At 35.8% G+C, this 17,318-nt stretch overlaps 1 protein-coding gene across 1 annotated transcript in view; it reads left to right on the forward strand.

Moving 5' to 3' along the window:
* DEUP1 (deuterosome assembly protein 1) overlaps nt 1–17,318 on the forward strand; it is a 76,209-nt gene that overhangs the window by 22,541 nt on the left and 36,350 nt on the right. The window contains exons 4-5 of the mRNA XM_055320650.1: nt 4,796–4,930; nt 11,296–11,538. Of these exons, the coding sequence (XP_055176625.1) occupies nt 4,796–4,930; nt 11,296–11,538 (378 nt within the window). The remainder of the gene's footprint in view (nt 1–4,795; nt 4,931–11,295; nt 11,539–17,318) is intronic.

Here is a 17,318-nt window from a genome sequence, read left to right on the forward strand (position 1 = left end):
GACAGGGTAGATAGCCTCTCTCTCACCAGGTAGCCCAGGCTCCCCAGCCTGGGTGGTGTTAGACAAGACCTGAGTGGAGAGCCAGGACTTTCATCACAACTGTTAACAAGGCCCTCCCCAATCCATGATGTTAGTGGAGGCCACATGGAGAATCTAGACTGGTGTGCCCATTTGGTGGTGATGAGGCACCCCCCCCCCCCAATGATATCAAGGGAAGCCAAATGAGGAGTCAGGACGTTTACCACCTCTCAGTGGTAATGAGGCCACTTGTCCTCACCACCCTTTCACTGAAGGCCATGTAAGAAGTAGTAAAAAGTACCTATGCCCCTCCAGTCAAATTGGTATCAGTGAAGACTATATAGTAGGGATCCTGAACCCCCATTCCCACACAGCAGTGATAAGGAATGCCTCCCTCCTGTTACCACTGAGGCCAAGAGCTGGCCTCCCACTGCCCCTGGCAGTGATGAGGCAGGATCCCACTTTCCTTGCTGTCAGAAAAGGATGGCTGAAACATAATCCCTAAAGAAAATCTAGTGTCTCATTGCACAATACCCCCAGTGTCCAAGTTTCAATAAACGAATCGCTCATCCCACCAGGAACCGGAAGATCTCAACTAGAATGAGAAAAGGCAACCAAGAAATGCCAACACTTAGTGAATACAGATGCTAGAATTATCTGACAAGGGTTTTAAAAAAGCAGCTGTTATAAAAATGCTTCGGTGAGCAATTACAAACATACCCGAAACCAATGAAAGTTTTAGCAAAAACAAAACTATAAAAAGCAACCAGTTAGAAATATTATCTCTGGAAAATACTATAACCAAACTAAAAAAATTCAATGGATGGGCTCAGAAGTAGAATGAAGAGGATGGAGGAAATAGTCAGTGAGCTTAAAGATTGCAGAATAGAAATTACCCGACCTGAACAACAGAGAAAAAAATAGACTAAAAGAAAATGAAACTAAGGGACATGTAGGATTGTAACAAAAGATTGGGAATTTGTGTCATCAGAGTCCCAGAAGGGAAAGGGAGTGAGACTGAAAAAATATTCAAAGAAGTAATGGCTGAAAAGTGTCAAAACTGATAAAAGATAAACCTAGGGGTACCTGGGTGGCTCAGCGGTTGAGCATCTGCCCTCAGCTCAAGTCATGATCCCGGGGTCCTGGGATTGAGTTCAACATCGGGCTCCTCATGGGTAGCCTGCTTCTCCCTCTGCTCATGTCTCTGCCTCTCTCTCTCTCTGTCTCTCATGAATAAATAAAATATTTTTTAAAAAAAGATAAAAACCTACAGATTCAAGAATCTGGGTGAAATTCAAACAAGATAAATACAGAGAAATCTATACCAAGACACATCATAGGCAAAGTTCTCAGAACTAAAAGACAAAGAAAAAAATCTTGGAAACAGGAAGAGAGAAATAACACCTTACCTATAGGGAAAAATCAATTCAGATAACAGATTTCTCATCAGAAACCATGGAGGCTGGAGGATATGGAACATTTTTCAGTTGCTAAAAGAACATAAATGTCAACCCAGAATTCTATGCCTAGAAAAAATATCTTTAGGAATGAAAGGAAAATCAAGTCCTTCTCAAATGAAAAATGACTAAGGGAATTTGTCATCAATAAACCTACCTTCAAAGAATGGCTAAAGAAAATTCCCTTAGCAGAAAGGAAATGACAAAGAATCTTGAGACATCAGGAAGGAAGAAAAAACAATGGAAAGAGTTTTTTAAAAATAGGTAAATGTAATACTTCCCTTCTCTTGAGTTTTCTAAATTGTTTGACAGCTAAAGCAAAAACTATAACAATGTCTAAGGTTGTTCTTAATATATGTTGAGGAAATACTTAAGATAATAATATAAATGGGTCAGGGCAAAGGAACATAAAGAAATGTAGGACTGCTGCATTTCCCTTGAACCAGTAAAATGTTGACACCAGTAGACCATAATGAGTTATGTATATATAATGTAATACCTAGAGCAACAGTTGAGAAAGGTATTTAAATTGATATATTCAAAAACACTATAGATAAGCCAAAATAGAATTCTAAATAATGCTTAACCCTGAAGAAGACAGAAAAGCTAAAATAGAGAAACCAGAAACTAGAAAACAGAGAACAACAAAGAGTAAGGCTTAAGCTCTAATATATCAATAATCAGATTAAATGGACATCGTCTGAATATATCAGTTAAAAGATGGAGATTGGCAGAGTAAATTAAGAAAATATGGCCTAACAATATGTTCTGTTCCAGAAACTCACTTCAGACATAACTATATAGGTAAATTGAAAATAAAAAGGTAGAAAAATATACAATACAAATTTAATCAAAAGAAAGCAGAAGCAGTGCAGAGATAATTAGTGGAGAAAGAATGTCTTTTCAACAAACAATAAAGGGACAACCGAATATCCACATGTAAAAGAATTAAGCTAGACCTAAACCATAGACAGAAATTAACTCAAAATGGACTAAAGACCTAAATGTAAAAATATATAAACTCTTAGAAAAAAACAAGAGTAGATCTTCATGACTTTGGATCAGGCAATGGTTTCTTAGATTTGGCACCAAAAGCACAAGAAAAATCAGATAAATTTAACATCACCAAAATTAAGAAACCTCTGTGCTTCAAAGGACACCATCAAGAGAGTGAGAAGACAACTCACAAAGTGGGAGAAAACAATTATAAATCATATATCTGATAAAGGACTAGTATCCAGAATTAAAAAAAATAACTCATACTAGTCAACAACAAAAAGTAAATGACCTAACTTTAAAATGGGCAAGGATATGAATAGACTTCTTTCCAGAGAAGGTATACAAGTGTCCAAAAAGCATATGAAAAAATGTTCAATTTCATGAGTCATTAAGGAAATGCAAATCAAATCATGACATACCCATTCACACTGACCAGGATGGTTGTAATAAAAAGGATGGACAATAGCAAGTGTCAGTGAGGACATGGAGAAATTAGAACCCTATACATTCCCAGTAGTACTGGGAAATGGTAGAGTCATTTTAGAAAACAGTTCTACCATGCCTAAAAAGTTAAACTCAGAGTTTCCATATGATGCAGCAATTCCAGTCCTAGTTATATACCCAAGAGAAATAAATATATGTATTTACACAGAAACTTGTACACAAGTGTTCAGAGGAGCATTATTTATAATATACAAAAAGTAGGAAGAACCCAAATGTCCATCGATTGATGAACAGTTAAACAGAATGTGGCATATTCATGCAATGGAATACTATTCAGCCATGAAAAGGAATGAAGTATTGATCCATGCTACAAGACAGATGAACTTTGAAAGCATTACGTTAAGTGAAAGAAGCCAGACACAAAAGACTACATAAAGTATGATTCCATTAATAATAAATGATCAGAAAAGGCAAATATATAGAAACAAAGTAGATAAGTAGTAATTTCTAGGGACAAGGATGAGGAGGAAATGTATAATCATTCTAACATTCTGGGCTTTCTTTTTGAGGTAATGAAAATATTCTGAAATTCAGTGATATGATTGTTGCACAACTTTGTGAATATACTAAAAACCAATTAATTTTATCTTTTAGAAGGTGACTTTTATGGGAGGTGAACTACATCTCAATTTTTAAAATTATATGAGAAAAAGAAAGCAAATGTGACTCAATATCAGATAAAGTAGACACGATCGTTCATAGCTTTATTTGTGATAGTCAAAAACTGGAAACAACCAAACTATCTCAACTATGAATGGTCAAGCAAACTGTGGCCCTATCCATACTGAGCATAATACTGAGCAATAAAAAGGAAGGAACTATTGACATGTATGTATATCTTTAGGGCATTACACTGTCAGAAAAAAGCCGATCTCAAAATGTCGTATACTGTATGATTCCATTTTATAACATTCTCAAATGACAAAATTATAGAGATAGAAACAAATTAGTGGTTGCCAGGGATTAGAGGTGAGAAGATGAGAGGTATGAGCATCACTACAAAGGAAGGGAGGTCTCTGTGCTGTTGGAATGTTTCTGTATCTTGATCGTGGTTGTGGTCACACAAATTTAAATGTGATAAAATGACACAAAACCATACATATATATTGTACCAATGTCAATTTCCTGGGTTTAATATTGTACTGTATAATTATACTGTATAATTTTTTCAAAATTGAAAATAAAACCAAAAAACTTTTGTAGATACCTAGAAATATCTTCACAGATATTGATGGACCATGCTGCTTTTAATCTATAATTTGAAGGTATAACAAGAAACAGAAAAAATAGTACAGAGTCTAAGTTAAAAGAATTATTGGTAAGAAAAAGATTGTATCAATTTGATACTTAAATTTATTTAAACTTATATCAACATGAATAAGTAGTATATGCTGTTTGTATCTTTTAAGTTCAGTACTCAGTTTTCTTGAATAAAATATACACTTGTTATTTTATAGGAGTTACTGAAATTAAAATTGTCAACACAAGATGGCACTAAATAAAAGAAAAAAACTTGGGTTTTTAGAACTTCTGAGCTTTGCTACATACGGTTAAAACAAACCTAAACAAAACATTTATCGAGTGAATCATTTGTGCAGTTAATGAAGTCCCAAATTTACATGAAAACTGAATGCTGTTCATTCAGTAATTTAGTTTTAATAACTGGTCCTGTCTTCACTAATCAAAACATTTAAGCATTACTGCATTTTCCAATCATGACTTAAATTTTCAAAGAGGTGCCCAAGAGGAGAACTCTTGTGAATTCCAGTTCAAAGCACCAGTCACAGGAAGACATTGGCATTCTCTCTTACTTACAGTTTTCCAAACTGACGAATAGCTTTGAAAAACTGAGGCTACATCAGATGAAACAAAGCAAAGTTCGGCGAAAGGAGTCACCACACCCCAAAGAAGAAATACCCTTTGAGCTGAGCAATTTGAACCAGAAATTAGAGGTGAGCCATATGTACTGTCTTAGTTTCTTCATGCGTGGTAGGATTGATTTCTGCTGCTCCTGCCGGCTGCCTGTCTCTGATGGCACGTACAGCTGTGGTAACAAACACCATTACAAATCAGCTTCTCATTCAATGTATTTTCTTAGTTCACCTTCCCTTTAGGCACTTAGCGAATTAAAACATCACTTTGATTTATGCATCTTTTATACAGATCAGCATTTTTGGAGAGGCCCCCCTCCAAAAAAAAAAAAAAAAAAAAACAGAGTTCAAAGAAACTGCAGATGTTGAGTGAAATTGAAGGACATCCCTGGGGTCAGTTAAATTGAATATCTAATAAATCTTTTAATGGCTATTTAACTATTAGGTACTTAAATCCCAATGAAGCCTTGTAACAGTTTTTGGAACAGGGTTTGAAGTTTCACAGTTTTTTCTTAAAGGGCTAGGGCCACTCCAAGATAGCTACCGCATTATCACCCAGAGTTTCTGAAATCTCTGTCCGTAAAAAGGTTTACTATGTCCCAGATGCACTTATTTTTTCCTCCTTAATTTCCCAACCTTGGAAAAAACAAACCCGCGATTTTTCTTCCCTGTGCTCTTGAGCATTCCTGCTAGAGGTCATGTAACAGCAGATAGATTCAACTATAAATTCTTGCTGGAACCTGAGCCCAGTTTCTAGGGCTGCTCCATTATCATTTGTTAATTGACCTCAAGTTAGTCCACTTCATTTCTTCTTTTGTTCTCAAGCCTTAAACCCCAGTACCTGCTCCCCATCCCCAGCCAATGATTTCCCTTTCTTCTCCTTTGCTGGTAGGTAATGGTTGGCATCCCCCAGTCACCCAGGTAGAGATCTAGGAATCTTTGATCTGTTCCTTTCTCTTAATCCCCATGTTCCAGCCCATGTTTGTCTCTTTTCCTGGTCTCCTGCCTCTTATCTCCTTCCTCCTCTCTAATTGTCTTTGCCCTCTTTGATTTTCATTATTTTACTCTTCAATTAACAGTCTTTCTCAAACTTTCCCTCCAAAATATCCTTAAAAGAAGAAAGAAAAATCTAAGATAAGCCCTCAAACCAGCCTGGTGCAAGAACTTTGCTGGAAGGCTTGGGTTTTAGCTTTTAAATTCCTGTAAATTTTACATTCTACTGAATAATGTATGATTAAAAAAAAATACAAAACTACTACTGCTAAGTAAAACTGACTCTACAGGAAAATGTACCATGTGTAACTGTCTGGCTCTTATGGCTTCAGAAATATCCTGGTCTCATAGAAGATGCCCAAAGATGTGCAATATAATACATACGCTTTCACTGAAAATGCAGAGCGCAAGTCACCGATTAGCCTTCTGATTGACTTTTCATGGGGTTTTATGGGACAACCACATTCATATAAATTCAGACAAGAAAAAGTCCTAAAATTAATATTAACTACTTTGTGTGAACACTCTACATTTAGGGAACAGAATATTTACACAAAATATATTTCATGAATTTATAGATGAAATATAGATGTAATTAGTAGCAAATGTGGCACCTGGGTGGTTCAGTTGGTTAAGCATCTGACTCTTGATTTTGGCTCAGGTCATGATCTCAGGGTCGTGAGATCAAGCCTTACGTTTGGGCTCCATGCTGGGCGTGAAGGCTGCTTGAGATTCTCTCTCTCCCCTCTTTCCCTTCTCCTACCCTCTCCCTTGCTCATGCTTTAATATATATATTCTGCCTCATTTTTGACCATATGTATATCTATGACCTGATAGGTTTGTACTTATATAAAATTTTTAAGCACACTGTGTAGGTAGCTTAATCTGTATAATTATGGAAACACTTCATGTACCTGTTTTTACTTAGAGCCATATAAAAAATTAATGTGTAAGAGATGGGCTGTCCCAGTTTCAGTCTAGATCTAAGAATGTTTTTCCTTTGGGATAAATGTTTATTCACTGTTCTAGTAATAGAGAAATGGAAAATGGCATGTTGATGCAGAAGAACATGACAGTTTATAATTTAAAATGCTTCCTGACTGACTCATTTATTTGCCTTGTGACCTTCAGGCAAGTTGTTAGCCTCATAGGAACTTTATTTTTTCACCAGTAAATGGGGTTAAAATACCTTATAGGTGACATCGTGGTTGTGTGAGAAAAAATACACGTATGTATATATTTAGATGCACACTGAAGCGTTTAGAGGTGAAAATACATGAGGTCTGGAAGTTGCCTTAAAATACTCCAACAGAGAACGAGCAGAGAGAGAAGTGGAATAGGGATGGTTAAGTTGATGGTGGTCAAACTGGGTGAAAGGTACATAGGAGTTTTTTTTAAATCTCTACTTTTATGTAAGTGTGAAATCTTCATACTACAAAGTTAAAGCCATCTTAGAGGTGGAGGTTTAAAGAGTCTCTGATATATAACAATCACTGAAGAAATGTTAGTTCCATCTTCCGGTATTTAGTAAAGAGATTTAAAAACATATTATACAGAAATATATATATGTATACAGAAACATATATGTGTATATATATACATATGTATATTTGTGTGTATGTGTGTGTGTGTGTGTATATATATATATATGACCCTGACCCACTATCAGCCTTGAAGACCAAAAACGTTCCAACCATGGAGAACTTATTCTCGAGGTTTAGGCAGACCCTCTGGAACCTGAAAGGACACCTCCAGTCTCTACAAAAATCCTCGTAAAGCTCTCTAGGTCTCCGTATGGTCCTATAACTACTGAATATATTGTGCTGGCTTGAAATCAGTCTTGAAATCAATACATCTCTAAGATCAAGAAAGCCAGGACTGTTATGAGCACCTGCTGATATGTTTATGACACATATTTCTAGCCTGCTTGGCCTCATTCTTGACCTCATTTCTACTGGTTGTAGAATTTGTAAAGAATTGAAGTTAATGCTCCTGCCTCCTCTTAAAGCATCCTGAGAAATATTTATTTTTGAAATTGAGAGGAGTGCCTGGGTGGCTCAGTCAGTTAAAGTGCCTGCCTTCAACTCAAGTCGTGACCCCAGGGTCCTGGGATCGAGCCCCACGTCAGGCTCCCTGCTCAGTAGGGAGTCTGCTTCTCCCTCTTTCCCTACCGCTGCTCATGCTCTGTCACTCTCTCTCTCAAATAAATAAATATGTTTTAAAAAAATATTGAAAGTGTTGGGTGAGTGTTGCTAAATATTAGTATTATCTGAAACATATAAACCATGTAAGTCAACTTTGCCCACATTTTGACTTCTGACTCCAAAGACTCCTTCCAAAATTAAAAGAAAACAGGAATTTTTAAAATCTACATTGTACTAATTTTAAATACTAGCTATTTTGTACAAAAGCCTAGTTTTGTAAACTTGTCACTATTATTAAAGATGCTGTTTTTATGTATCTAATTTTGAATTGTTTAATGTCAGAATAAAAGTCAATAACTTTAAACAAATTGTTTCCATTTATCTTAATAAATATAGTCTATTTATCATAAGGTATTATCATATATTTAAAAGGGCCTATCCATATTTTTCCAACCTTATGACCATCATTCAATTTCAGTTCATCTTTAATCACTATAAGAGCCTCCTAATTTATAGCCTTCCTTGACTAATTGATTCCCAGAGCCATATCCTTTCCTTGAGTTAAGTGGTGAACATTCATGCTTTATGATTATACTACTTGAACAAAAACTTGTAGAACTGAATGTATTGTATCCAGTTCATTCCTCCACTTCTTCCCCAGGGTGGCTCTGCTGATATGGCTAAATTAGGCCTGAGATGGTTGTGTTGTTGGCAAGAATGAGTTAATTTTGGCTTTACCTTGGACAATAGTGTTGAAAGCCACAAAGGGACAAAATCACTACATCAGTCCAAGCCCCATCCCATAAAAACCAACAAACAAACAAGCTAAGGATACAGGTTTGGTGATAAGAATCAGAAGCTATATCTAGTAATAAATCCAAGATTAGTGATTTAATATTTATTTTTTTCCAAATGGGGAAACAATGGATGTAGTTCTTTAGAATGAAGATGTACAAATGAAAGAAGCCTTAATCATTGTGCTTTTAAATGAACAATTTTCTTCAATTTATGTTTGTCCCTCCACTTTTTTAAAAGGAATTTAGAGCAAAGTCAAGAGAATGGGACAAGCAAGAGATACTATATCAGACTCATCTGGTTTCTTTAGATGCTCAACAAAAATTATTATCTGAGAAGTGTAATCAGTTTCAGGTACATTATCTACTACTTATAAAAAATTAGAGGTTAATGATTATTACTATCTTTGTAATCTTATTACAGATAGAAATGCCAACCAAGGGAAAATAACCAGAGTATGTCTAATACTGGGTAAAGTTGCAAGTGCATGATCATTTGTAATGATGACTTTAGTCTACATGTCTCAACGGATGGTACTTTTAAAAGTGTCCATTGTTATTATGTCATTAAATAACATCTGTTTTTGCATGCTTATGGGCAAGTCACTTAGAAAGTCTGAGATTGCTTGGTCCCTGACCTCAAGAACCTTACAGCTTAGAGGTAGAGCTAACACATGTACATATTTACAGATAATTAATGGCAGGTGAATGGGAAATCTTTAGAGTTCAGAGGAATAAGGGAAAAATTTGGGCTGAGTTAGTGAGGAAATATCCTCCAGCAGGGGTAGGACTAGGGTTGGACCTTGAAGAATGGATGGATTTTGAAATATTTTGGGTGGTGGAAGTAACAAGTGAAAATCACTGAGGCAAGAGACCAAAAGGCAAATTCTGGGTGTAGAAAGTGGGCCAATTGGCTGAGAGTCCCTGTGGAAGGTGAGGAAGGGTTGGAGATGGTAAACCTGGTGAGTTGAATACAGATTATATAATAAGCCTTAAAGTCTTGGCCAAGGAATTTGGAATTTTTATTAAAGCCAGTGAGAAACTACGGTTTTTGTTTGATTTTGTTTTTGTTTCTTATTTTGCATTCTTTAAGGTACTTACATAAATTACATTACATAAGTTATATATGTTCTCTGAATTTAACAATTCAATAAAACGTGAAATTAATAGCTTCATCTTCTCCATTCTTATCAATTTAATACAAGCGTTTAATAGGTGTTTTTCTTTCTATGCTTTTTCTTTTGTTTGTACAAACATGTAAAATGTGTATTTGGGGGAATTTGTAGATTTTTCCTTTTTAAAACTTTGTTGTTTTATTTAATTATCCCTCCTCATGCATAATCTTTCAAGTCATTACTTAATTCTCCATAATACTGAATAGAATTTGGTTTCTATTACAATATGTATCATAGTATATAGTAGATATATATACACCATAATTCTTTTTTACTGATGAACATTCAGGTTGTTTCTAGATTTTTGCTAATACTGTAACAAATATCCTTGTATTTTCATCTTTAAATGCTAGTATTTTTCTTTTGTTAAAGTAAAAATCCTAGAAATGATTCTTGAGCCAAAGGGTATTGTGTCCATTCAAATTTTTATTTTTATTTTTTTAAAAATTTTATTTATTTATTCATGAGAGACAGAGAGAGAGAGAGGCAGAAACACAGGCAGAGGGAGAAGCAGGCTCCACGCAGGGAGCCCGACGTGGGACTCGATCCCAGGTCTCCAGGATCACACCCCAGACCTAAGGTGGCGCTAAACCGCTAAGCCACCAGGGCTGCCCCCCAATTTTTAAATATATACTAGCATATCACTTCCTAAAAGGTTATAGTAATTTCCATTCATGAACTATGTGGGTACCTGTACTTTCACCAACATGGAATGTTATTAGCCTTTTGATTTTTACCAATTTGGATTGATAGTAGATTGACTTGATTTGTTTTGCATCTCTCTGACTACTTGTAAGGTTGATTATCTCTTTGTATCCTTCTTAGTCTTTTCCATTTCCTTTTCTATGAATTGCCTGTTTATAAATACCAATTTTTCTTTTGTGTTCTTTTTCTTGTGGATGTATAGAAGTTTTTGTACATTAAGAATTATTGGCCCTTGTTATATGTGTTGACAACTTTTTCCTATAGTCCAGCTGTTTTTGTTTAATTTTGTTTATTTTGCATATTTTTCATCATATAGACATTTTCAACTATTGTGTAATTATACCCACAATTTTCCTCTACAAAATATTCTTTCTTGCTTGATAAGACTTCTCTACCCCAAATCCCCTCCCCTACTCTGCATCTTTGCTCTGAAGTTCTACAAATACATTTTCTCTTTAGGTCATCAGAAATTGAGATTTTAAAAAAACACAAGACTGAATTACAAAGAGCGAAGCTCCATTTATAAACATATTGAAAGATATTTTTCCCAAGTCTTTTCTATCACTCTTGAATGTTATTTATGGAAGCTTAAATATGATATTCTTCTTCATCAACACAGTCTTAATTTTTCTCAGAAACAGGCACAAAGTTACCAAACTCAACTAAGTGGTAAAAAACCGTGCACAGAAGACAGCAGCTCAGAAGATCCTCGGTTGATGTGTGAACCAGATCACAGTTGCGAAACCAGTGAAAGAGATGAGTTCATTATTGAAAAACTAAAGTCAGCTGTGAGTGAAATAGCATTCAGCAGGAATAAGTTACAGGATGAAAACCAGAAGCTCTTACAAGAACTGAAGATGTACCAAAGACAATGCCAGGTGATTATTTTCCAACTGATATTGCCCACAAGTTGTAGAAATGAGGACTCAACAGGTATATGGATTAGAAAGCTAATATTCTATTCCATGTGTAAGTTCAGATCATATTTCCTCTTAGCAAATAATTCTTACTTGATGAGTAAATTCAGTAATCTCATAGATGCTTTACTCCACCAGGGTGAACCTCAGTTCTGCAGTAGTATCAGAATAATGCATTACCAGGACAGCGTAACAGCGCTTGCTTACAGACCTCTATGCCCTACACCCATGGCCCCACGATTCTCTCTGACCCTGAGCCTCTTGGACTTGCAGGAATCCTGGGTTGGAGACCCAGGAAATCAGTAAGGGTTCAACAATCTAATTACCTCAATGAGAGGCATGGAGGCCACTTCCTGTGATTTATCACGGTTTACTTTACCATAGTCATTTACCAAGTAGCCTGGAGTTTGGGGGGTGTTTGTTTGTTTTTTGAGTAATGTAATGCCCACATTGGCAGATGGGATCACTGGTTATTCTAAGCATTCATTTTATTCTTAACCCAACAGTCTTGTCTATCTCTTCCTTCTTTCCTTTCTCTTTCTTTCTTCTTTCTTTCTTTCTTTCTTTCTTTCTTTCTTTCTTTCTTTCTTTCTTTCTTTCTACTTCTGCATCACTAAGAAGGGTATACAGCATTCATCAAAATTGGTCATCACCAATTTCTGTACTAAATATGTGCATTGGGTACATATTTATGGATATCCCAGTTACTTGACCCATTCTATAGTTTTATCCCCTGTTTTGGTCTCATCTCCCACCTACAAGCACTCAGCCTTTTTCTACCAATCCTAACATGTTGACTGGCCCATTCTTAGTCCGACTCTATTCCTTCCTCATGCTGAGATATACTTTGGAGGTCACTATGTGAGCAGACTTCCATTGCTCTAAGATATTCCTTGGGATCTTCTGCCACTTAAACTCCCAGGGTCATTTTTTAGTCTTGGGCCAACTCCTCATCCCCCCATCCTGCCACATTATATATGGGATTAGTTCTCTTACTCTTTCTCTGCCAGCATCTATCCCCATGTCTGCAGGGGGGCAGAACGCAAGACTCCCAGCTTCTCTTCCATGGCATTTCTAAGAGAAGTACATCTCCTCCGTCCCCAAATCCAGCTTTGTTTGGGAAGGGGGGGTGTTATTCTAACACAAATCAGAATATAGATGTAAACAAACAAAACAAGCTAAAAACGGAAATGCTAAACACTGAACAAGTCATAAATCATCTAGAAATTGAGAGAGGATACTGCTGATATTTTCTCCAGCTTTGCTGTAATAGAAATAAGACTAGTCCTTACTCTTCTACTCTAGAGGTTGTCTAGGTGGCTCCCAGTGTTCAGCTTGCCAGTCAGCCCACCTGGTCCCGTTTTAGCTGGGTTTGCAGGACTACTGATTCTGATGGGATTTTCTGTCAGGAGCTCACTTCTCCATCTCCCCAGGCAGGGGACACATGCCCTTGGCTTTGAGTTAAAGACATTCTGCAGCTCTCTTTGTACTGCTAGAATCTGTACCAGGATCACAATAAGTAAGGAGAGTATATTTCTGGGTCGTTCCTGAATGTTCTCCCCTGCGCTTTAGGTCATCCAGCACAGACTGAGGAGTTAGTCCTCTTTGTCCCTTGTGGAGGTCTTTTTGGTTCTGGTCCCCAGAAATCTACTTTCCGTTCTGCTGTCTTTAGTTTGCTCTAGACATATTTCACTAGTGAGCCCAGATAGAAAGTTCACTCCTATGCTTCAGTGAAGTTCAGCTTCTTCACCAACATCTTCATTTTAATCTTGCCGAAAGAATTTTGTTTGGACCTCTTACAACATCCAAAAACATCCTCTTTTATAGGCTGAGGCTCTTTTACGGGCTTTTGGTTCTCCAGCTCACTTATGAAATATAAATAGCCACTGTTACCCTGTATTCTAGAAAGAGCCTCTGTTCCACCCTCTTGGCAGCATGACTGACTTTCTCTATAATGCTTTCCTTGACCAGCCCCACCCTTCTCCTTCTCAGAACTTTATCTTTTATATGTTTCCAGGAAGGGAACATTGGAAAATCTTGTTCAAAGAAAGAATGTTGCAAACAGAGGAAGAGTATACATTGAGAAACATTCATAAATTCCCATTCCCAGTTCAAATTGTAATCTCTACCCTGTCTCCAAGTGAATGCTTCAGGTGAATACTTTTCACATTGACACTCCTATTGACAAGAAGAGAGAAAGTGCCACCAGAGAGTGTGAACGGGTAGCAGGAAGTTAGGCCTAGGACCAAGGCCAGGGCCTCCCTGTCTTTAGCAATATCATTTAATTGATTTACCCTCCTGACCCAAGTTCAACAGGATATGATTTATATGCTGCCCCCCACCCCGCCCCTGCCCAAGGTCTCTACAAACTTCTAAGGACTTACTGTGCTGTACTCCTGAGAAGGCTCCCTAGGTCATCTAGGCTAGGGAAAGTCCATGTCATCCACTTTGACTTTTCCTGAGATATACATATATTAATGTACATAATAATTTACTAATGTTCCTGAATACATAACTAACAAAATAAAAACCCAGCTACTCATAAAAGTCAATAAATCATGAAGACTCTTACTGATGTTTATACCAAAGGTTATAAAATAACAGTATTGATTGCCCCTAATGTGGTGTCTTTCCTTTAAATCCGTGATTCTCTAGTGGAGTAATTTTGCTCCCCAAGTGACATCTAGCAATGCTTGGATACATTTTTGGTTGTCACAACAGGAGAAAGGGGTGCCATTGGCATCTGGTGGGTAGAGGCCAGATATGCTATTACACATCCTATAATGCACAAGACAACGCCCAAAACAAAGAATTATCCAGACCAAAGCTTAAATAGTGCTGAGGTTCAGAAAGCTTGCTTTAACTTTTGCAATATTATTTTTCTCATATTCTTCACCAGTAATTGTTTTACGATGTTTTCCATAGTTAATGATACATTTTAATATGACTGTTATTTACTTATTTTTATCTATATGCCAACTTCTATGAGAAAATTCACCAAAGTTATTTTCACAGATTTTTTTCTTCACTAAAAAAAATAATAATAATTTAGTTATTTTAGGAACATTATTAAATTTAAACTAAAAATCTCCATTTTATATTTTACGGAAGAATCACGTGTGTTAAAAACAAACCAAAGTATTCTGGAGTATGCTTAACACATAAAAATATGTTAAAGCTTTAATGAAAAGATCTTTAAGGAGTAATTTGGTTCAAAATCTTAAGGTAGCTAACAGATCAGATTTCTACTCCCAAGAAAACACTACTTGATGCACTTAGAAGAAAAAAATGCTAAAATTAATGCTATTATTTGGCCTTTTCCCTGTTTTATTTCCAAATTTGACCTATGTTTCATTCTCTTGATTTAAAGCATATACTAAATAAGAAGATAATCAATTATTTACTATTTGGTAGCTGATTTGAAGGTTTAAAAATCACTGCTTCTCTCAAACCATTAGGCAAATTTCTAACTAAACAGATGGGCCTTTAACTTGTTTTACAAAATTTATATTTTACCAAATGGTAATAATTAGAGGTAAATAATCACTTAACCAGTGCATGTGTTTAGAAAGAAGTTTCTCTTCTCTTTTTGCAAACCTGTCATATGACAGTGTTCCACATCTTGCACATGAATTTAGAAAGACAACCATTTCAATTTGAATGTCACTTATTGTATATAAAATTCTCTTTAGTTTACAACACATTTTAATGCCAGATGCATCTGAATTTTCGCATGAATCACATCTTCTAACTTGTCTTTCCACAACTTTGAAATGTGTCAGTATACATATTAATTCCATTGCATATATTTATTTTCTATGGTGTACACACATTTTTAAAATGTGTAGCATTTCCCATTGGAGGTTAATGACAAAAAGAAATTGTTCTCACCTTTCTAATATCTATGCCTTCCCGTAAATGACCTTTTTTGTTTACTTGTTAATGTGTCATTAAGGTACTAGAGCAACACTCTCCAGAAATATATGTCCAGAAATATAATGCAAGCAAGAAACATAATTTAAATTTTTCTAGTAACCACATTAAAAGAAGCCATAAGAAATGAGTGAAACAAATACAGAATAGTAATCTATTTTATTCAACATATCTCTAAAGTATTATCATTTCAACATAAAATCAATGTAAAAAGTTACTAATGAGGTAGAGATATTTTACATTTCTTCTCATACTAAGTCCTCAAAATCTGGTGTGTATTTACACTTACAACCTATCTCAATTTGGAAGCCAAGTAGTCCCTGGAAACACTTCATCTGTGTTCAGATGTCATAAAATTTACAGTTAAAAAAGTAGATTTACAGGGATGCCTGTCTGGCTCAGTTGGTAGAGCATGCAACTCTTGACCCTGGGGTTGTGAGTTTACTTTTTAAAAAAGTAGATTAACATACCTAAATTGTTCCAAACAAATTTGAGAGTATTCTAGTAACTGAATCAAGTACCGAAGAATCATTTTCCTAATACTGGCATCCACAGTGACAAATAATTTGATTTTTCTGCAAAAGCATGCCAATTTTAAAACTACTTCTAAGTTAAGTAAATGCCCTAATTCTGTGTCAACTCAGTATTATTAACATTGAATTCAAAGGGATATTGCATAAGTCAAAAAACGACTCTCAATTTATCAATACCAACAAAGCCTCTTTTCTTGTACTTTCATTGCCTGTTTACATAATTCTGTCAATTATAATTAAAAGCTTTTGCATGTTCATGTTAGAAAAATGTTTCAAATCATTATTACTGATTTGTATTATGAAAAGTTTCAATTTTAACATAAATTCTCTTATCTATGTAACTAGATCATTAATAAGCTTTTTTTCCCTTAGTGACATGGTATCTCCAAATATCATTCTTACAGGTATTATTTTCTAAAAACAGTAAACAAGCTATTATTATCACATTTTACAGAATTGTAATTACCTGTAGCTCATGGTGACTGCATTTCATTGGCCCAGAGTTAGGGCCATTTTATACTTCCCTTCCCCAAATGAAGGAAGACCTCATTGCCTACATGCAATTTCAAGTCGTGGCAAATTTGCAAGGCAGATGATGCCTTCTTCAGTTGGTCAGAGTAATGAATGACATTCACATCAAGTTATTTGTTTTTCTACTTGCTAATCTATTGTTTCACATTTCTTTTGTTTATTTTGAAATTTTAGGCTCATCTGAAAAATCCCCTGTTTGAAACAAGGACTTTATTCAAACACATCTTTGCCCAACAAGTTTATTAAATCACCTAGTTGAATATATTTTTGCTTTTATTTCCAAGTCAGCCAGGAACTTCTGAGGCTAAAGTATTGCAGTGAGGTCCTTCACCAAACCCAGGTCTTGGGTCTCTTGGAAAATAATATAAATTTAAGGGTTTGGTTTAAAAAAAAAAAAGTTTGTTTTTTTTTAAAGATTTTATTTATTTATTCATGAGAGACACAGAGAGAGAGAGAGGCAGAGAAATGACAGAGGGAGAAGCAGGCTCCCGTCCAAGGAGCCCGATGCAGGACTAGATCCAGGGTCTCCAGGATCAGGCCCTGGGCCAAAGGCGGCGCCAAACCGCTGAGCCACCTGGGCTGCCCCTAAAAAAAATGTTTATCTGGAAACTTGTATGTCTTATTCTGTTTCCATAATTATTTTTCTAGGCTCTTTGAATTTTGGGGTAGGAGTTAATGAATAAGAAAACATATGCCCAAAGCTTGTACATGAAATTTTATAGCAATCTTATTCATAATGGCCAA

Source organism: Nyctereutes procyonoides, unplaced genomic scaffold (assembly GCF_905146905.1).
Source record: "Nyctereutes procyonoides isolate TBG_1078 unplaced genomic scaffold, NYPRO_anot_genome, whole genome shotgun sequence".
Lineage (NCBI taxonomy): Eukaryota > Metazoa > Chordata > Mammalia > Carnivora > Canidae > Nyctereutes > Nyctereutes procyonoides.